This window comes from Oncorhynchus keta, chromosome 12 (assembly GCF_023373465.1).
Source record: "Oncorhynchus keta strain PuntledgeMale-10-30-2019 chromosome 12, Oket_V2, whole genome shotgun sequence".
NCBI lineage: Eukaryota > Metazoa > Chordata > Actinopteri > Salmoniformes > Salmonidae > Oncorhynchus > Oncorhynchus keta.
The window spans coordinates 11,771,833-11,794,449 of record NC_068432.1 but is presented as its reverse complement, the minus strand read 5'-3'; the positions used below and the strand labels follow the sequence as shown (position 1 = coordinate 11,794,449).

Genomic DNA, 22,617 nt, shown 5'->3' with positions numbered 1-22,617 from the left:
TGTTCTTAACTGACTTGCCTAGTTAAATAAAGGTGTACCAAAAAAAACTATTATGAAAACTTGAAATTGGCCCTCGGTCGACCTCTAATCTGTATATGGGCAGGCGGCATTGCCCGCTAGACCAGCCTCAGGCACTTGTTGAGCTCATTTAAGTGATTTTTCTCCTTGTCCTTTCCCCAGGTTTGTCACCCCACAGCAATGGGAGTGACTGTGGCTACTCTTCTAGCATGGAAGGCAGCGAGACTGGCTCACGGGAGGGATCTGACGTCGCCTGCACTGACGGAATCTGCAACCATGAGGAAGCAGGTTGGTCCATTTTTTTGTTGTTGTGTGTGGTCCAAATAGTGATGCGTTTTTCCAAGCCTGGTGTTGCTGTCATTTGTCTTCTTTTTTTTGTAAGACAGAATGTGGTGTATCTGGATAGGATGCCTGTCGGTCTCCTTTCTCACTGCTGCTGTGTGTCTTGTTGTCATCTGAAGGAGACTACTTGTGTGGTCACCATCATAATCACTGTGATGAAGACGAGGAGGACGGGGTATACAGCTGTGTGGAGTGCTGGGCTAACTCTGAAAACTTGAAGGGCAAGAAAAATAATAAGAAAAGAAAGAACAATGGCTCGTTATGTAACGATCAGGTGAGATGAGAATTTAGTTTGATTTCACCATAGTAGGGATGTGATTTTTCTAGATCTTTCCATTTGTATAATTTAAATGGACAGTTTTTCCTTGTGTTATGTTAGTCTAGTCAGAGCTATGATTAGTACCCAATTCATTGCTAATCAGGTGACACTATTAAACAAAACTTTAAAACATGTATTTTCTCCAAAGGGTGGAAAAACAGAGGGTTGTGTGATGGAAGGGTACAGGAGAGGGAAAAACACTTCTACAACGTCACCTGTGTGCAGAACCAAAGAGACGTGTGCCAAGTTGTGCTGTGACACCTTTTCTAGCATTGCACTGCAGTTACCATGGACAGGACATCAAAAGAACATGAGCCATTATCTGGAGGCAAACATGTGTGGTCAGGGGAACACCAGCGCCAACAGTCTCATTAAACTACTGGTCAGTGAAATGTAAAAAAAAAAATGTAAAAGCTGTGATAATGACATCCAGCACTGAAGTGACTATCTGTACTAATTTTGAGTTCTCTATCAGTGTTGCTGTAGGATGTAAAACATTTATTCAGTGTGTGTGTAAGGTCCATTTTAACTGTATTTTCTACTGAAAATAGGACGACTCTGAAGTGACTTCAGACGAAGAGAACTGCCTCACGCAGGATGAGATCCAGTTGTTTGTGGATAGCAACAAGTCCTTCTACAACAACCGCCACCAGTACAGACAGCACCTGAAGGATAAATTTACCAAGTACTGCCGCGGCGGTGGAGAGTGGTTCGCTGCTGCCACCACCAGCGTCAATTAATGAATTCGCTGCTGTTGCACGACTCTACTGTTGTGAAGTCTTTTTAACACATGATTATTACCATTGCTCTGCGCGTACCGCCTTTAAAACAAATAGAAAAAAATCTAAGTACATTTTGGTCTGGTGTTTATTTTGTCCCCCACTCTGTGGTTGAAGTAAATGTGAATCTTAATTTCCCCCATGTGTTTATCTTCTCTCAATCTATCTCTGTCCCTACTGTTCACCGATCTCTGTCCCTACTGTTCACCTATCTTGTCACCTCTCCTCATTCACCTTGTCGCCCCATCTTTGTTCTCCTCCCTCCCAGCCTGACCAGTTTCTTTCTGGTCTCATTTTGTAGGGCTGATGGATTTATTTATTTTTTGTAGCACAGTAGATCTGATAATCAAGCTTGCAAGCTGTGACATTAGGATTTAAATGTTGGTGGTCAGTCCTGTGTCATTTTTTTCTCGCATATTCCTTTTTGTGTGTCTCGCTTATTACTCTGACACTTCATTTTAGTGGAATAAGTTGCACCAATAAATGTGTACATAAATGAAATGATCTGAATATAAAGATTTTACAGTAAGACAATGTAAGATTTACTAAATAAAAAATATTTATTAATATGCGTTTTGATAGTAGTTTGTGCTTCTGACCTGGCTACCTACCATGTGTTATGTTTTTGAATAACCAGTAGATGGGGTAATATGACAAGTTTAGCCTCACAGGCCTGTCATTGGGAGCTGACCGAAAGCACGGTACTTTGTTAGACTAATTATTCCATACCAATAAACTTGTTATATTCCTCGGGAGTTTTCGGAGTTTTCCGTTTACACATGGAAAGTTTTGCAATAAATTCCCTCAAGTTTGCACTTTGGCTCCTGTTGGTTGCAAAAGAATGCAACATGCATGTGAATTTGAAGTAATGTGACCCGATTTTGGGAAATGTGTTGCTGGGGATAAATGTAATTGAACTATATTTAACGGTCCATTTTTAAATGTTACAGTCCTTTCAACTACAACACATACATAGATTACCCCTTGTTTTACTCTAACATACTGACGTTGAAGTGCGCAAGCAGTGTGGAGGCAATGATTGAATAACATGTATGTGTACATTTATTTTGCAACACTCGCGGGAGGCGGTGTGGTCATGTTAGCCTATGTAGTAATTTTAGAATCACCCAAATTTGGTAGCCTATACTGTTGGATTGTTTTTTTGGCTGTTCATTTTTTTTGGTTCATTCAGTGTTGCAATTGTATCACTGATTAAACGAGTGAAGGCGAGACTACATTTTTTACATGCAAATCCGATTTGATGCAGCTTTTGATTACGGAAATATCAATTTAACTACAGAGTTGCTACTTTTACTGGGACATTGCAGGGGACAGCTCTTACCGGGGATAGGTCACAAGTTACATGATGACAGAGCTTACTACTGTTTTTCTATACTGTAGCAATGGAATCCTCTGACTAGTTACTTTGAGGATGGCATTGTCTCCTTAAAACACCAATTTTAAAGCATTAAATGTAGTTTGGGCCTTGTTCCATATAAGGTTGAGATGTCTAACCATTTAATTTGCAGTATAATTATACTTGAGTCAATCTAATCCTTTTGATTTTTTAAATTCATATTTAAAATAAATCTACTAACTACTTCAGAAAAACCTGTCAAGGGCATTTAAGGCTAATTCATCGAGGCTTGGTATGCCAAAAGCATCTTAATTTAGCCAATATGCTTTTGGGAAACGTCCTGATTAGGGCAGTGGTTGGCTACATTTTCAAGACCAAGGATATTACTTTCTGTATTTTAACAAATTGATAACTCATGTGTGCTGCAGACGTCAAAGTATGCATGAGGAAATCCTATTCAAAACTACACAACGACCGCGTTTAGACAATATCAGACTATCATTGTACAGTATTTGTATTAAGGATCGCCATTAGCAGCTACTCTCCCTGGGCTGCAAACATATTAAGGCACTTACAGTACGTCATAACATTATTACGATACTACATATTTTGTATTGATATACTATCCGTATATAATGCACACAAAGAAATGTATGTCTGTCAGTATGAAGATTACACAGTTGAGCACAGAGGCCGTTTCAGACTCATCGTTTCATACAGAACAAAAACGCATCGTGATCCAGGAAGCAACATTTGGACGATTTACATACATTTTAACCAACCGAAGAGCAATACAAACATACTAATCCCGCCTCTATTAGAAAATGACCAATAGTGATCCAGTAAGAAAACTTCCGCTGCAGTAGCAGGACGTGTTCATTTGTACAAGCTATTCTGAAAGAATTACCGCGGCTGTTGAGGTGAAGTCTATGAAATACGTGATGTCTTAAATTGTTTAATCAGTGAAAGACGATCGAAGTGTTCCGATTTCGTGTGATATGTGAACCGTTTATAGCTATATGTACGAATGATAGAAAAGTAACGGTTGCGTGTTATCAGTTTAGGAATTTCGTTCGCTAGCAGTAGCTACTGAGCTAGCAAGCCACCTTGAGGTACTGTCTCTTTCTTGACATTCTAGCCTGTATTGTGGTATGGGTTCCTAGCTTGACGACGAAACTTAGTACAGTGTCCTTTCATTACCTTTTCGCATTGGTTTAATATAAAATCAGTTGTTACGACGATAACGATTGTCTGTAGAAGAAAGTGGCCTTTCAAGGACGACAGACCGTTATCAGTGGCTTTTACAAGAAGATCCCCAAACCAACTATCATGAACGGGTTCAGCACAGAAGAAGACAGTCACGATGGACCTCCGGCTCCGCCGTTTTACGGCCAGACTTGTTGTTTGATTGAGGACGGTGAGCGCTGCGGACGATCAGCTGGAAACGCTTCCTTCAGCAAGCGGATCCAGAAAAGCATATCGCAGAAAAAACTAAAGCTGGACATCGACAAAAGTGTAAGTGTGTATTTCTAACTAGTTGTTCCAACTATGTGACGAGGTAGCCAGCTAGCCCCGTAGACATTCCCACTGACAGTTTGCTAGGCAATAATATGCTAATCGCGCACGCTTGCAGCTTGTTGGCAAATTCAACCACACTTATCTATTTGCTATTGTTTTACACTTGTCCTGCGCCATAATCACGGAACATTGGAGTTCTCTGATTTGCTTATGGCTTCATTTGGATTAGTTTGTGGAACATCAAACAAGGAGGATCTCCAATCCTTGGCTGTTTCATCGAGAAGGTCCACCAACATTCCGCGTTTACTACATCCCGCGCCCACTGCCATTTATGCTGCTAGCTGGCCAGGCGACGGGCAGTGTCCTTCGCCTCCTCTCTGCAGATTTGAACGTTTAGCGAGTTTCGGGTTGGCTCACAAACTTGCTACTTCCCTCGCTGTAACATTAATAGAACTGCGGTAAAACAGTGCTCGGTTAGGCGGTGGCGAAGAACACTGTCTACGGGGGTGTCCTAGCTAAGCAAGCAGCCTTCTTCTTCGGTGGGGGTTTCCAACGTTGGTGCATTACCGCCACATGACTGTTCTGGTGTGTCAGACGGCGCTTAACAACCCAATGGCAGTGGGCGCGGCATGTTTAGAACCGCAGTCTGCGGATAGACAATTTGGGTTCACCCTAGTGGTGCACGACTCGAGTATGTTTGGAGTCGAAAAGAGTCGACTCTTGCTGGCCTCTCAAAACACGGTGCACACATACTCACAACCTCACTATACTGTTGCGGAGACTTACTAGGAAGACAACATTTGCGTTCTAGAGGACTGACATGAACATGATGCTGCCCATTTGCCTATAAAAGGCCTACTTTGTTTGAGTATAGGAGGTGATGTGTATGAACTATAATAGTAGTTCAGTGATATTTCTGCAGTGTGCAGCCTTGACTGATCCTATGGGATGATGTGGTGCACTCTATGCTGATAAGCTTATTCTTTGCTATGTTGTGGCCCTATTTGGACGGGTATCATGAGACGCTGATTTGGTAATTATTATCCAAGCATGTGCGTTATTCCAGAGGATGATTCACACAAGATTGTTTTTTCCAAACTGCCCCCTGTCATTTTTTAAAAAAACTCTTATGACTGGAGCCTAGAGGTTTGTATTGTAGGTGTGAAGATATTTCAACATTTATAGACCATTAATAGGCTACACTGAAAACTCGTGCTTGGCTACATTGAGTGGTCCTCTCCCGTAGGAGCTCGGCCTGTTAAAGGGCCTTTAACAGATGCTCCCTGCGATACCAAGCTTGCCTCAGGGAAGCTAAGAGCCTGTTGGATGAACTTCTCACTAGTTAGATTCTTGTTAGAGGCACCCCCGAGCTTGGACATGAACAACATGGAGGAATCCGGGTTTGGCAACCCTCCCTCGGTGGAGCGGTCGCTGGCTAACAACTTCAGGCCCTTCACTCCCTTGAAAGACGGAGCGCCTCAATTTTTCAGAAGCTGTACCAGGACTCTGTATTGCAGGCATATCATGCTGAGCTACTGGAGGATGTGGGGAATTGGACTCGGACACCCTAGACCCAAATGCGTGGGAGGAGGTCTGTATGATTACAGACAAATCTCTGTGCCTCAGGCTAGGCACCTGAACCAGGCCAAAACTGTAGGGAAGCAGAGTCCCACAAAGCTATCTGGCACTCCTGAGTCCACAAAGCTTTGGATATACCTAATTTGTTTGTTTTCTGCGATTTGGTTCACACAACTGGGCCACTGCCTGCTCTGCCTTCCCATCTTACAGGAGCGAGCAGCTTAGTAGATATCCCCCTTCTCCTCCCCGTCATCTAAATGAATTTGAAGCAATTTAGAAAGTGACATCAATAAGGGATCATAGCTTTCACCTTTTTTTTATACCCTGATGAAGACGGCTTGGCTGTCGAAACGTTGGTTATTACATTTTTGCATCTGAGCTCCTAGAGTGGGCGGCTCTCTTTTATTTTCAAGTATTCTACTCCGCTAGCCAGCACCTCGCCTAAATAGGTGTTCGTTTCTTTTTCTTCTAAATTCTATGTAATGGGAAATGTTTTGTACACTCTTCCTCTTATTTTAGGTCCGACACCTCTACATATGCGACTTCCACAAAAACTTCATCCAGAGTGTCCGTAACAAACGGAAGAGGAAGACGAGTGACGACGGAGGGGAGTCTCCTGATCATGATGTGGAGGTGCCAGAGGTAAAAGCCGGGGAAACGAGCCCATTGTCCTCCCTTTAAATAATGTGTCTCTAAAGAATGTCACTGCTTCTCCTTGAAAAAGAAAAAACATCAAGTTGAATAGATATGAAAAAGAACATAAGACGACTGTTGATGAAAAGGCCCAATAGCATGACAGTTCTATGCATTCTTTTGTGTGAAACATAATTGATAGAGAGCAGTAAAATGTGCTTAATGATATTCAACGCTTAATGGATGGCACACCACTCTGCCTCACAATGTGTGTGTCTCTGTGATGTTAGGTGGATCTGTTCCAGCTTCAGGTGAACACTCTGAGACGCTACAAAAGACACTACAAGCTCCAGACCAGACCTGGCTTGAACAAGGCCCAACTGGCTGAGGTAGGCCAATATTTACACTCGAGTCATTTAGCGTTCAATCTTATCCAGAGCGACTTAGTGTGTATTCAACTAAGATGGGTTTAGCCAACCACATATCACAGTCACTGCAAGCAAAACAAATGTTAGTGAAACAAGTGCCATCAAGAAATGCAGCAATTTTGAGGGGCTTCCTGGTTTCCATTGCTACCGCACTTATTTCTCTACTCCTTGAGTGGCATCTCAAGGGGAGGGGGGGGGGATACACTGAAGAAGTGTGGACCAGAATAAGGCTCTCTCCTCACTATTGTTTCTGCACAATGAGAAATGACCATCTTCAGAGAAGATACTAGTAGTGTGTGAATCAGGGAGCCAAATGAATGGCCCTTTCACATGTTCGATTCCTGACGTTCACAAAAAGAGCAGTTCGTATAGTGGTTTTTTCTACAATCTCCAAAAAATGATTGTGATAGTCCATGAAATTCGTAGTATCTTCACTGAAGACTGTCATTTCTCATTGCAGAAACAATATTTTATTTATTTTTGTATTTTATTTAACCTTTATTTAACTAGGCAAGTCAGTTAAGAACAAATTCGTATTTACATTGACAGCCTACCAAAAGGCCTGCGGTGATGGGGATTAAAAATCAAATATCAATATAAGACAAAACCCATCACGACTAGAGAGACGCCACAACACTACATAATAAGAGACCTAAGACGACAACATAGCAATGCAGCAACACATGACAAAACAGCAAGGTAGCAACACAACATAACAACATGGTAGCAGCACAACATAACAACATGGTAGCAACACATGTTAGCAGCACAAAACATGGTAGTAACATTATTGGGAACAGACAACAGAGGGCAAGAAGGTAGAGACAACAATACATCACGCAAAGCAGCCACAACTGTCAGTAAGTGTCCATGATTGAGTCTTTGAATGAAGAGATTGAGAGTGTGTTGCAGCTCGCTCCCGTCGCTAGCTGCAGCGAACTGAAAAGTGAGGAGGAGAGCCTTATTCTGGCCCACACTTTTTTTCAGTGTATTAAAATATACTTTTTATGGCTATCTAATAGTTAATTAATGGCTAGAATGTCCTTTTTTTTTAAAGAGCTTCTCAGGCCTTCTGCATAAAAATGATCCCGGGGAGGACCCCGGTCCCCCTAAGCAAGGGAACTGGAGTTTGTCTAACTCTGTTAAACACATGTACAAAATGATAATTTCTCTAAAAGTATGATGGTCATGACTTTCTTACATGAAAGGGGAGGTTAACTTGCCCCTAGACAATCTATCTGAGATCAACTTACGTTTGTCATGGGATTTTTAAATGTCTTTTTAACCACAGGGCCTACAGCAGTAATATGTTTGATAGACCGCTAACAGTGTACACTGCAGTGGGGTATCTATTCCAGCTAAAGACAAGCACCAGGCACAATATTTTACTTTGATGAATGTATTCATATATTGTTGTCCTATGTGGAGTTTTCGCATTTTGTAATCTAGATGTACTTCATAATACTGGACTATTAAATACAATGGTCCGTTTTGATGCCAAGTCTCCCAGCGGCTATCCAAAACAAACTGCAACTTGCGAAACCAGTTTTGCCTGACATATTGGCCAAAGGGGAGCTGGCTAGTAGAGTAGAAAGCCTAAGTGCCAGACCCACAGGCAGGAGAAACTACTCGCGTCCCTCTTGCAATCTCGTTCCTTGTCTAAATAAGCTTATTCCAACCTAATTATGGCTTGTACTGCTTCGTGTCAACATATCCAAATGACAAACGGTTCATTTGTTTATTGCCACAGTGATAGTAGGCAGGCTTTAAAAATCTTACATTACTGATTTTATACAGCAGTGCTGTCCTGTTAGTCATATATATATATATATATATTTATATATATATATATATATATATATATATATATATATATATATATATATATATATATATATTGTAACTCAGTAAAATATTGTCCCGTTTATTTATATATATATATGACTGAGTTCCTTATATGTATTGTAACTCAGTAAAATGGTTGAAATTGTCCCGTTTATTTTTTTATTTTGTTATATAACAAAAATATAAAACGGGACAATTTCAACCATTTTACTGAGTTACAATACATATAAGGAACTCAGTCATTTGAAATGAATTCACTAGGACCTAATCTATGGATTTCACATGACTGGGCCGGTGGCACAGACATGGGAGGGCTTGGGAGCCAGGCCCAGCCAAATCGTTTTTTCCCCACAAAAGGGCTTTATTACAAACGCCAATGCTCGTCTGTTTCATCTGTTGTCCGGGTGGCTGGTCTCAGACGATTCCGCCGTGGAGGTCCTGGGCTGGTGTGGATACACGTGGTCTGCGGTTGTTAGGCCAGTTCGATGTATTGCCAAATTCTTTAATATGACGTTGGAGGTGGCTTATGATAGAGAAATTAACGTTAACAGCGCTGGTGGACATTCCTACAGTCATCATGCCAATTGCACTCTCCCTCAACTTGAGACATCTGTGGCCTTTAGTGTCCCCAGCACAAGGTGCACCTGTGTAAGGATCATGTTGTTTAATCAGCTTCTTGATATGACACCTGTCAGGTGGCTAGATTATCTTGGCAAAGGAAAATGTTCACTAACAAGGATGTAAACAGATTTGTGCACAAAATTGTAGAGAAATGTTTTTGAGGCATATTTCAGCTCATAAAAAATGGTGAGCAACACATGTAGCATTTATATTTTTGTTCCATAGGTAGTAGCCCATCTAAAGAACTTGGTAAACTGTCTCAGAAGGACTCACCTCTAAAAGAGTAAACTTCTGTCTTGGGATTTCATTAGGGCAATTATCCAAAGTCATTCTCCTCTCCTAATAACTACAGTATCCTCAAAGGGAGTGGCTCCTAATCCATGACCGGATCTTTTATTTCTGAGACTTCGTATCCGTAAGTGTGTCGCAGTATCTCGCCGGGAATTTGGGACTTCACTCATTTTCCTCATGTGTAAACCGGATTAGATACAGTGCATTCGGAAAGTATTCAGACCACTTGACTTTTTCCGTATTTTGTTACCCTACAGCCTTATTCTAAAATGGATTAAATCATTTTTTCACCATCAATCTAAACACAATCCACCATAATGACAATTCAAAGTCTTTTAGACATTTTAGTAAATTTATAAAAATACAAAAATTACATTTACACAGGTATTCAGACCCTTTACTCAGTACTTTGTTGAAGCACCTTTGGCAGCGATTACAGTTTTGAGTCTTGGGTATGACGCTACAAGCTTGTCATACCTGTATTTGGGGAGTTTCTTCCATTCTTCTCTGCAGATCCTCTCAAGCTCTGTCAGGTTGGATGGTGAGCGTCGCTGCGCAGCTATTTTCAGGTCTCTCCAGAGATGTTCAACTCCGGGCTCTGGCTGGGGTAACTCGAGGACATTGAGACTTGTCCTAAAGCCACTCCTGCGTTGTCTTGGCTGTGTGCTTAGGGTTGTTGTTCTGTTGGAAGGTGAACCTTCGTCCCAGTCTGTGGTCCTGTGCGCTCTGGAGCAGGTTTTCATCAAGGATCTCTCTGTTTATCTTTCCCTCAATCCTGACTAGGCTCTCAGTCCCTGCCGCTGAAAAACATCCCCACAGCATGAGGCTGCCAACCAACACTATGCTTCACTGTAGGGATGGTGCCAGGTTTCCTCCAGACGTGACTCTTGGCTTTCAGGCCAAAGAGTTCAATCTTGGTTTCATCAGACCAGAGACTCTTGTTTCTCGTGGTCTGAGAGTCATTTAGGTGCCTTTTTGTAAACTCCAAGCAGGCTGTCATGTGCCTTTTTTTCCCTGAGCAATGGCTTCCGTCTGGCCACTATCATAAAGGCCTGATTGGTGGAGTGCTGCAGAGATGGTTGTCCTTCTGGAAGGTTCTCCCATCTCCACAGAATAACTCTGGAGCTCTGTCAAAGTGACCATTGGGTTCTTGGTCACCTCCCTGAGCAAGGCCCTTCTCTCCCAATTGCTCAATTTGGCTGGGCGGCCAGCTATAGGAAGAGTCTTGGTGGTTCCACACTTCTTCCATTCTTAAAAACAATGGAGGCCACTGTGTTATTGGCCCTTCCATGCTGCAGAAATGTTTTGGTACCCTTCCCCAGATCTATGCCTCAACACAACCATGTCTCGGAGCTCTACAGACAATTCCTTCGGCCCCATGGCTTGGTTTTTGCTCTGACATGTACTGTCAACTAGGTGCCTTTCCAGATCAAGTCCAATCCAAAGGAAGTTGCCACAGGTGGACTCCAATCATTTTGTAGAAACAGCTCAAGGATGATCAATAGAAACCGGATGCACCTGAGCTCAATTTCAAGTCTCATAGCAAAGGGTCTGAATACTTACGTAAATAAGGTATTTCTATTTTTAATTTTTAATAGAATTGCAACAATCTATACCTGTTTTTTAACTTTGTCATTATGTGGTATTGTGTGTAGATTGAGGGTAATAAATGATTTTATCCATTGTAGAATAAGGCTGTAATGTAATAAAATGTGTAAAAAGGGAAACGGTCTGAATACTTTCGGAATGCACTGTACATGCATACCGGTAGTTAAATTATAAAAATATGATATTCGCAAATGTCACTAAGCAAAAAAACAAACAACCAGAACATCAATAGCCACTACAATGTGGAAATTTGATTTTTGTCCTGAGCTCAGTAGCATTTACTTGATTTTTGCGGACCCAGCATTAGCTAGCTAGTATATTAGCAATGCTAGTCAGCATAGGCTGTTACATGATTATCAGCTCGCATTAGCCAGCTAGCATTAGCTAGCCAGCCTAGCTAGCTCTAGTCCAATGGAAACCGATGCAACCCTGCTGGTTATGTGGCTAGCTAGATGACCAGTGGTGACAGGAGCCCCTATGAGATTCAAGGCTTTAATAAGTGTCATAGCACAGAAAAATACTGATTGATTGAGCTAGCCAAGTTAGCTAGCAAGATGGCTATGACAGTTACAAGTGTGAAATAAATTAAATGTTTCCCCAGGCAGTAGAGGCCTAGACCTCCATTAACCTCTCTGGGATATTCGGGACGGTAGCATCCCACCTCAACAACAGCCAGGGAAAGTGCAGGGCGCCAAATTCAAAACAACAGTAATCTCATAATTAAAATTCCTCAAGCATAGAAGTATTTTACACCATTTGAAAGGTTAACTTCTCGTTAATCCAGCCACAGTGTCCGATCTCAAAAAGGCTTTACGGCGAAAGCACCACAAACGATTATGTTAGGTCAGAGCCAAGTCACAGAAAAACACAGCCATTTTCCAGCCAAAGAGAGGAGTCACAAAAAGCACAAATAGAGAGAATGATTCACTAACCTTTGATCTTCATCAGATGATCTTCATCAGATGACACTCATAGGACTTCATGTTACACAATACATGTATGTTTTGTTTGATAAAGTTCATATTTATATAAAATCTGAGTTTACATTGGTGCGTTACTTTCAGTAGTTCCAAAACATCTGGTGATTTTGCAGAGAGCCACATCAATTTGCAGAAATACTCAAGTGTTGATGAAAATTCAAGTGGTATGCATGGAACTTTAGATAAACTTCTCCTTAATGCAACCGCTATGTCAGATTTAAAAAAAGCTTTACCGAAAAAGCACACCTCGCAATAATCTGAGTAGAGCGCTCCGACAACAAAACAGCCAAACAGATATCCGCCATGTTGTGTAGTCAGCAGAAGTTAGAAATAGCATTATAAATATTCACTTACCTTTATCTTCATAAGAATGCACTCCCAGGAATCACAGTTCCACAAATGTTTGATTTATTCGATAAAGTCCCTCATTTATGTCCAAATACCACCTCGTTGTTCGCGTGTTTAGTACACAATCCAAAATCACGACGTGCCGGCAAATCCATGCGAAAGTTTAGACAAAGTTATATTACAGTTCGTAGAAACATGTCAAACGAAGTATAGAATCAATCTTTAGGATGTTTTTATCAGAAATGTTCAATAATGTTCCAACCGGAGAATTCCATTGTCTGTAGAAAAGCAATGGAACGCTAGTTACCTCTTACGTAAACACGCTTCACGAACTCATGGCACTCTGCCAGACACCTGGCTCAAACAGCCCTTATTCACCCCAACTTCACAGTAGAAGCCTCAAACAAGGTTCTAAAGACTGTTGACATCTAGTGGAAGCCTTAGGAAATGCAATATGACCAATATCCCACTATCTTCGATAACCTACAAACCTCAGATTTCCCACTTCCTGGTTGGATTTTTTTCTCAGGTTTTTGCCTGCCATATGAGTTCTGTTACTCAGACATCATTCAAACAGTTTTAGAAACAGTGTTTTCTATCCAAATCTATTAATAATATGCATATATTAGCAACTGGGTGTGAGTAGCAGGCAGTTTACTCTGGGCACCTTATTCATCCAAGCTACTCAATACTGCCCCCCCAGTCCCAAAGAAGTTAATGAGCCTGTCATGTCATTAATGAAGCACAAGTCAACAGGTCCACAAGTCAATAAATCCATGTAATAAAGCCTACACCATCACAATAAATCCATGTAATATAGCCTACACCATCACAATAAATCCATGTAATATAGCCTACACCATCACAATAAATCCATGTAATATAGCCTACACCATCACAATAAATCCATGTAATATAGCCTACACCATCACAATAAATCCATGTAATATAGCCTACACCATCACAGTAAATCCATGTAATATAGCCTACACCATCACAGTAAATCCATGTAATATAGCCTACACCATCACAGTAAATCCATGTAATATAGCCTACACCATCACAGTAAATCCATGTAATATAGCCTACACCATCACAGTAAATCCATGTAATATAGCCTACACCATTACAGTAAATCCATGTAATATAGCCTACACCATCACAGTAAATCCATGTAATATAGCCTACACCATCACAGTAAATCCATGTAATATAGCCTACACCATCACAGTAAATCCATGTAATATAGCCTACACCATCACAGTAAATCCATGTAATATAGCCTACACCATCACAGTAAATCCATGTAATATAGCCTACACCATCACAGTAAATCCATGTAATATAGCCTACACCATCACAGTAAATCCATGTAATATAGCCTACACCATCACAGTAAATCCATGTAATATAGCCTACACCATCACAGTAAATCCATGTAATAAAAAGCCTACACCATCACAAGCCTATAGGATCCTCCTCTTTTTAATAGAGGCCATCACTCTGTTTTCTCACGCAATTGCATAGCTTATAGAAATATTGCACAAACATTAACTCATGGGCTCTCATTAAGTATTTGATTAGATTTTTGATTAGACTTGTATTGATGTCAGAGTGATTCGAGGGAATAGAGTGCTGACTACAAGGCAGTTTTTGGTAGGCTACTTATGACCATCAGCAGCATCAGAGCTTGGAGAAGATGAATTATTGTGACTAAACGGTCACATGGAATTTGACTGCCTTCATAACTCATGACCGCCGGTGTGACTACACAGAGGATGTTTTATTTCGCGTTTATTATTTTAAATCAAATAATCTGTTTGGGTTTATACATGAATTTATACGTGGAGTTCTGATCCTTGACAGAATTGTGGTCATTGATTTGGTTGGGAGCTAAAAGGATGCTTTAAACCGCACGCAAAGACATAAAAATGGTATCCAGGAGTTCATCTGTCTCTGGGGAAGTAGATCAAGGGCTTCCTTGCCAAAATCTCAAAGTATCCCTTTAACCAGACCGATGATCACACTTGGTCTTTGTTGGGCTTGCTTCCAGGGGCGCAACTTTGGTTTTAGAAGTGGAAGTTTTAATTTGATTTATCCTGTAGAATAAACGCTCCCAACAGCCTACCCGACCGCTTGGAGGTATCCGCATGGTCCTAAAGCACACCCGTGCCTTGTTATTTTTGTCATGAATAACTGGGGGGGACAAACATTTAAATTCAGAATGTGGGGGGGGCATGTCCCCAGTGAAAGTTGTGCCCCTGACCATGCCACTAATCCTCACAACAATGTTTTTATTAAAATTGGGGAGAAAACAACTGGATGTTCAATCAATAGACTGATTAAACTGACCTCTACCTTTCTATTGTCTTGCATACCAATTTGGATACAATGTAGTTCTTCTCTGTGATAACTAAATGATTTTGGCCTCAATGCATTGTTATTTGTTTTCAGACGGTCAGTCGCCACTTCCGGAATATCCCAGTGAACGAGAAGGAGACTCTCACATACTTCATTTATATGGTGAAGAGCAGCAAAAGCCGACTGGACCAGAAATCAGAGGGCAGCAAACAACTGGAATAAAGGCCACCGATAAGTCTTGGACATGAACACGTGTGTTTGATGAGGTGTTTCCGCCAGGCAGCCTAATCTGATTTCAGACTGTCAAGACTCTCCGCAGGGTGATGTAATTCTGTAATGTGAATATGCCGATATGTACAAAACACGACGAGTATGAATATATCAGCAACACGATAGAATGCAATGTCTGAGAACTGCCTTAAAGATTTGTTTGTATTTGTTTGTATTTTGCATGGACTGTTAACAACTTGAAGAAAGGCTTGTGTCCAACCAGAGAGTGTGCAAACTTAATATTTCAATAAACTGGTCATGGAGCATTTTGTGAATGAAAAGATGGTGGATAAGGTTTTGGGAAGCGTTGCACATTTTCTGGTGTCCAACTAGAATTAAGCAATAAGGCCCGAGGGGGTGTGGTCTATGGCCAATATACCACGGCTAAGGGCTGTTATGCATGACGCATCGCGGAGTGACTGGACACAGCCCTTAGCCGTGGTATATTGGCCATATCACACAAACCCCAGAGGTGCCTTATTGCTATTATAAACTGGTTATCAACGTAATTAGAGCAGTATACCACAGCTGTCGGCCAATCAACATTCCGGGCTCGAACAACCCAGTTTTATAATACGCATCCAGTGGTATGACATACATGGGAAGACTGAAGTTGAATGATTCAGCATTTGGCCCTGACCCTTTTTTACATTGACTTGACCTGCTCTTTCCCGTCTAATACACTGAAACACACACATACTGCAGAGTGAAATGGCATTTCAGTGAACACCAAGCTCTTTTCAAGTATTGGTGGAAATGTTACGTCTGACTCTTTTCTTTACATTTTCTACCTTTTTGTGAGATGTCAGTACTTTAGTTCATCCTTGATTGTCAGGTCTCTGAAGTTGTCTCTGGTGGAAAGTAACTTTCAGTCTAATTTTCATGGTTTCAGCTTTTGAGACTAATTTAAAGCAATTAATTGAACTTGTTCATTAGGGGTTTAAAATGCATTATTATTATTACTTCTACTATTATATTGTTTCAGAAGAATTGTTGCTGTACTAACACAAACACGTAGAACGTCTCAACTTGAGCGCAATGAACAATATTTGAACCACCTAAATAGTTTTCAGGGCAGCACACAAAGCACTGGCTGGACTTTGCCTTCGTGTTCACAATACATTTGTTCTATTCTATTGCAATGTATTTCTGTGGAATCATGTCACCCTCGGCTGTCAAATCTATTTCCTCTCCTGGCACAGTGTTGAAATGATGTGTCTCGTGGGCACACAACCACACGATAACACTACCTACCGCTTCCAGTCGCTGGTTGAAGATGGGAGTTGTAATAAATATATAATATGTTTTTGCTTTCCCTCAGTCACTAGTTGGGGTTTTCTTGTTCACTTCAACACTGCTGTGTGCTCGCTGTTTTGTTTGTCAGTGGTCTCTTCACAGATGATGCTATGCCTTAGTATTGATTAGGTTATCTGTCCCAGACCTTATTTAAGTAATAAGTTATGTCTACTGTTTTCCATCTTACACCATCAATTAGTCATGTCTGTGTCATTTGCTGAACTATGGATGGCTTTGTTTTTGCTTGTAGCTTTGTAGTGCCAGATTTCCCTCTTCTGTTTCCCTCCTATATTTTAGCATATTGGCTGTGCTGCTTAAAACAATTGTTGTATTATATGAGACACATTTATTTAAATATGGCTGCTTATTGCTTTTAATAAATGTATTGTACATAATGGCTTGTGTTTTTGTTTATTGTTGGGCAGTCATTCCATTTTCTGATTAGTGGGTGGATGGAATTAGTGACTGGATAAAATTTCTCTCCTTTCATGCTTTTTCAACCATAGATGGAGTAGCTGGGAGACTTAAGTAGTCGTACTAAATGGAGGGATATATTTTTTTTAAATGCCTCAGATTGCTCTGAGGCCAGGTTGCTCTGTGTTACTAGATCCACCACCAGGTGTCCAGCAGCATCCTGTTGGGGCCCCAGTGGTCAAGCAGAAACGAGGCTAGACCTGCCTGCCTACCTACCTACTGCTCTATGCAGGTCACAGGACTTAAACCTCTATAATTTTATGATACTGTCTATTTTAGGTTTCTAAAAACACACGTAGGCCTAATATATATATATTTCATTCAGTTGTAAGGACAATTAAAAGTGTCTAGCCTGCCTAGCCCTTTCTCCCTGCAATAATTTAGTCCATGCACGAGTAGGGCTATGTCCAAAATTGCGGCGCCAATATCAGGAAATAAGGACATTGCTCTGGCTGTATATTTTGCATTTCCCGACACAGGCTGTGGAATATAAGGTTTCCTGCATGCTACTAATTACTGTCATAGCCTACAACACCTTTTCAGTGAGTTTCCGCATAGGCGAATTTATATACTTTGCATTGATGTTGGGCATGTAGGTTGGAGAATGACATGTTTGTTTTTCAAAGAAATATTGCCTGAGCATGATTGGTTGATGAGCAATGAACGCGCACAGATGCACACCGTTGCTCGAGGAACCCCTTTCTTGTGGAGAACTAAGTTAGACCACATAGGTTATAAGTTATACAATATAAGGATTTAGGTTTTGGCTCTCCCTCTTTAGCCCAATAATTATTTATTCTGGCCAATTTGATTGTTTTTCCTCTGATGTGGAACGTGTTGTCATGTATGACTAGGCTTCTGCAAATAGCCTATTACAAACTAATATTATTCTGACCTATAAGCAAATCTTTGTTCATAGGCTATATACACTTGTATGTTTATCATTGAAATAATAGCCTACATCTCTTAATTCGATTATTATATCCCATAGGATATACTTTGATTGATTGATTGACTGATTGATTGATGGGACTACTTTCTTGTGAGCTGTTCAATCGAAAGAACGCTCTCTTAGTTTAGGCGAAATAGCATGCATCTGTCCCAGCCCCAGAAAGGAATACAACCGTAAATTGAAAAATATTTGTTTCGTCTACATTTGGATAATATCATTTGATTGCTGTAGATATACTGATCAATAATTAATTTCTCAATTTGGTAAATATCGTTTAGAGCCAATCAAATGTTTTAGCTCACACCATCGAACCATGCGTGTACCCTGAAAGAAAATAGCCTATAAAATCACAAATGGCATTATGGCTAGAAATATCGAGAGCTTGGGACGATAGAACCTTATCTTTAAAAAATATGATTCTGAAATAGTTGGCTTTAAAAGTCCCGAACCCTCATTGGTATAAATGATGTCAGCAAATGTTCATATTGTACTCTTTTGAATTTAACCACGTGAATTGGGGTATTTCGAGTAGACTATAAGTTAGCCCTGTTCTGTTCCATGTTCTATGTCAATAACTCAATTTGGACAAAAATACAGATCGAACCTTAGTCCTACCACTGTTAATTGTCCTCCGGAAACAGCACACTTGAACATGTATTTTCCTATTTTATACTACTGCAACTCAAAACCTTAAATTATATAGTAAGCCTACATCACCAAAAAACAAAAGTTTTAATAAATAAAACAAGAATGTGTCCTCATAAAGCAAATTAATAATTGCCTAGAGCTATGCATATCAATATTTGTATAGCCTACCTAATCATTGTGTTGAACAACTGACTGATTTCATTGCCGTTTTAAAGATTTTGTGATAAATTAAGTCATTATGAATATAATTTCACATTGAATTCATAAGAAGAAAACTATCAAAACCAAATACCAATAGTCCAATAGTTGGCCTTTACCGGTATCATTTCGAAGTAGTATAAACCTGTGCGTTCCATTGTTTTTTAACAGATAGGTTATTGCTGAGTGTATTAGTTTTCTATTTCAAACGAACGGTTACATTCATTTGAGGTAGATTCAACATTATTCTTTACAAGACATAGCACGACAGTAAGTCGACTCTACTACAACAAGACCAATGCAAAGCGGGGAAAAAATAATGCTGAACAGCATTGCCCCATAACCGTGAGGCATAAAGAAACACCTCGAATATCCCAGTCTCTCCGTTCGTTGTTGTGGCCTATCCACAACCAAAACGATTTATATAACTATACAACTTTCATTTAAGTTCTCTCAGACGACAAAATGACAGACACCTTTAACAGGCAGTTGTTGAAATATTTGCATAATATTGCATTTTATTTAACAAGTCCACCTTGTTTGAATTTAAACATTGCACGTATATACAGTAGATGAGTATAAGTGGTTGTATTCCTTGCAGCGACGTGCTTGAATACGGAGTCTTTGAGTGGGTTGCATGTTCAGAGGTCAAAACATTCACTGGTTCAGTTCCAAAGCCCAGACTTGCTGAGGCCAACCTGTCCGTCCTTTGAACTTTTTCTCGTTTCCTAATGACTCTTGCAGGCCATCGTTCTGTGAAATAAAATACAAAATGTAGTCAATATTGACATAAGCACTCTGCAATTGTAATAGACTGATTTTAAACTCAATGTAAAATGACATGGCCTGAATAAACATTTAAAAAACACTTAAGCCTATTCCATGTTCACATTAACAACCAGAGGTCGGATAACGTTATAATGTTTATCTTTATAGGCCTTTTCAGGCTTGTTCAATTGAGCTCAAAGTATAATTTCTCTGACATGGGATTGCTCTAAACTGTGAAATGTTTTCGCTTACAGAGCCAACAAACACAATTGAATTTAACAAATGTAATAGGCCTACACAGTAATTACAACATTATGGCCTCAACGTTGTTTCAACATAAAACCACAATCACGAAGGTGCATATTACATCATATTCCGTAATATAAGACACATAAGACACTCAATAATTAAGAGAATAATTGAGATTGATGGCAGAACATCATGATCCTAATTCCAATAAATAATTTTTACAATGCTGCTATAGTTTGCAGAATATGAATTTAGATTTTTGGAACAGTAAAATATTATCACCATATATCTTAGGTTTATGCAAAAATAATAGGCTGCTTATTAAAATAGTTCACATAGCCTACCGTTTCCCGTTTCCGTTTCAAATCTCTATCATATTTCTTGATTTCGGCCTTGAATCCCTCCGTCTCCCCAGTGTCTTTAGCCAGCACGTCCATTAGGTAGGAAATGTAACTTGTTGCTAGTCGTAACGTTTTAATTTTGGACAGTTTCGTATCTACCGGTACATTTGGTATACATTCTCTCAGTTCGGTGAACGCGGTGTTGATGCTCTCCGTTCTTCTCCGCTCCTTCTTCGGCCCTATTGCTCTCCTCTTCCCCATGCACGCGGAGAGAGCGTCCAGCTGGCTTTCTTGCGCCGGACCCGGAGCCCCGAACTCCGTGGAGTAAGGCATCTGGATCTGGAAGTCAGAGTTGACTTCGCCATGGTTCACCACCCAGTTTTGGAAGTAGGGATAATCTTGATGACACCTCTGGACGAATGGAAACGTCTCGTGCATCAGATGATGATGCTGGTAGCTCCCAATAAGGTTCATTTTTACAATATATAAAAATCTCGACCGGTCTGCAGGTCTTTTGGAGTCTTGCGGTTGGTGACACTAGTCAGTGACCTATGCTATAGTGAACAGGGGAAAGTGACATTCGCGAATGATATTCCAATCGACATATGAAGACCTTCACTATTACAAATAGGCCCACAAACACATAAGACAACCAGCACACGTTTTAAACATTTATCATCAAAAAAGGGTGTCAAGTTGGTTGAGATCTGTCGTTGACATTCTGATACGTTTAAAGTGACGTAGACCTAGTATAATCCAGACAGGTTTTGGCAATCTCGAGTGCACAATTTCGTTTTGGGAATGCGCTCTTTTGCGCAATAAATTTGACCGTAATGAAGGTGCGGGCCCATAGGTTTTATATTGTTTCGGACGTGACAGAACGAACAGTCAGCCAATAGCGTGAGAATGCTGAAGGTTTGGGTGGAGAGTGTTTGATGCCACGTTCAAACAACTGGGAACTCGGAACTCAGAAATCTCCAACTTCCGACTTCTGTCTGTCCAGCTGGAAACTTGAAAAAAACGAGCTCCGACTTGGAAAAATCGTTTTGAATGATCATTCAACTCGGAAGTGCAAGTTGGATACTCTGGTATCTTTTTAGAGCTTCGTCTTTCCGAATTATAGATCACTGACTTTACGTTTTTCCGAGTTCCCAGTTGTCTTGAAAGGACCATGAGAGCAGAGAAGTCCGGGAGGTTAAGGGCGCGTTCCTCTGCCCAGGCTTTGCCAACGTATGTCAGATCTTACCACGCCTGGATAGGTATTTTACGGATCAGCTAACCACATCATATGTTATAGCAATATGGTGCCCGACGGTACAGTCGATAACGTGCCACGCGACCATTGGATGATGCATGCAATGTCTGAGCAGGGGACGCGACCTAAAGCCTACAAAAACATGCGCCATGGTCCCACTACAAGACCGCAGTAACTGGACACGGGAGCATACATAGAAAGCAAATCAAGACATAATTTCCAGGGTCTTTCCCCATTTAAAAGGGGTATAATGCCATCATTTTCATGTGTTTAATTAGAATATTTGCAGTGGAAAGAGCTCCTGCGGATTCCATAATGAGCTCTCTGACAGCCTTTGCACACGGATTTTACGCAATTCTGATATTTATATTTTGCTTCAGTTAGTAAAATGTTGTGTTGTCGTTCAGCATGCTTACGTTGGTCCCCTTTTGCATACATATGTGGAAAAAATTAGTTCCTTGCATGCATGTTGTATTTCTTTGTGAGCATAGCCTAGTATATGTTATAGTAGGCTGATACAATTAGGCCGCTGCCTAGATGTGAAATACTTTGAGGGAGGGAAATGGTTCATTCAATATAATGTAGGCGAGAGAAAGAAACGCAAAATAAAGGTGCAGGCTAATATTGTCTGACGTCTACATTTGAAGAAAAACACATATTTTATATCTATTACTTTGCAAAATTGTTGGTACGTGGGCTAGTCGTTTAATGTGAAACCCGTGTATTATCATTTGTAAGATGTGTGGCCGAGACAATGTAGAAACACGTTTAAAAACGAATGAATCTTTCAAATGAGGGTCAATCCGTTCTGTTTTCACTCCGGGGATTAAAATCTTCCCAAAATAATTGTTGCTTTACCAGAACTGTAGAATCAACCTTTATTATATTTGTATAAATGCATAATCATATAATACCATAGAAAATGTATTTATAAAGATCTTGGGGGCGCTCTTTGAATTTTTGGATGAAAAACGTTCCCGTTTTAAACAAATTATTTTGTCACGAAAAGATGCTCAACTATGCATATAAAGAAAAGAAAGCACTCTGACAATTCCAAAACTGCAAAGATATTGTCTGTGAGTGCCACAGAACTGATGTTACAGGAAAAGGAACAGATAAAAATACAATCAGGATGTGCTG

General features: G+C 40.4%; 3 protein-coding genes across 6 annotated transcripts in view; 2 read left to right on the top strand and 1 right to left on the bottom strand.

Moving 5' to 3' along the window:
- Positions 1-2,027, top strand: part of LOC118390997 (gametogenetin-binding protein 2-like) — a 47,587-nt gene extending 45,560 nt beyond the window's left edge. For 2 of the 3 annotated variants that reach the window (XM_035781892.2, XM_035781893.2), the window contains exons 11-14: positions 181-306; positions 480-634; positions 828-1,061; positions 1,231-2,027. In XM_035781892.2, coding sequence (XP_035637785.1) covers positions 181-306; positions 480-634; positions 828-1,061; positions 1,231-1,419 — 704 coding nt within the window. In that variant the 3' untranslated portion in view covers positions 1,420-2,027. The remainder of the gene's footprint in view (positions 1-180; positions 307-479; positions 635-827; positions 1,062-1,230) is intronic. The other variant, XM_052457739.1, reaches the window with a different exon arrangement.
- A 1,544-nt stretch (positions 2,028-3,571) lies between these two features.
- LOC118390996 (histone deacetylase complex subunit SAP30L) lies at positions 3,572-16,987 on the top strand. Of its 2 annotated transcripts, XR_008060734.1 has the most exons (5): positions 3,572-4,330; positions 6,431-6,553; positions 6,835-6,933; positions 15,120-15,653; positions 15,733-16,987. XR_008060734.1 is itself a non-coding variant. In XM_035781891.2 (4 exons), the coding sequence occupies exons 1-4, from the start codon at positions 4,145-4,147 to the stop codon at positions 15,246-15,248; spliced, it is 537 nt and encodes a 178-aa protein (XP_035637784.1). In that variant the 5' UTR covers positions 3,572-4,144; the 3' UTR covers positions 15,249-16,987. The 2 variants fall into 2 exon arrangements, 1 of the variants encoding a protein (XP_035637784.1); XM_035781891.2 differs by having other exon boundaries at positions 15,120-16,987.
- Positions 16,988-19,348: 2,361 nt separating this feature from the next.
- Positions 19,349-21,050, bottom strand: LOC118390995 (heart- and neural crest derivatives-expressed protein 1-like). Its single transcript, XM_035781889.2, has 2 exons — positions 20,226-21,050; positions 19,349-19,617 (listed from the first exon to the last, which is right to left on the bottom strand). Exons 1-2 carry the CDS (start codon positions 20,694-20,696, stop codon positions 19,522-19,524), a joined length of 567 nt encoding a protein of 188 aa, XP_035637782.1. The 5' UTR covers positions 20,697-21,050; the 3' UTR covers positions 19,349-19,521.
- Positions 21,051-22,617: the final 1,567 nt, after the last annotated feature.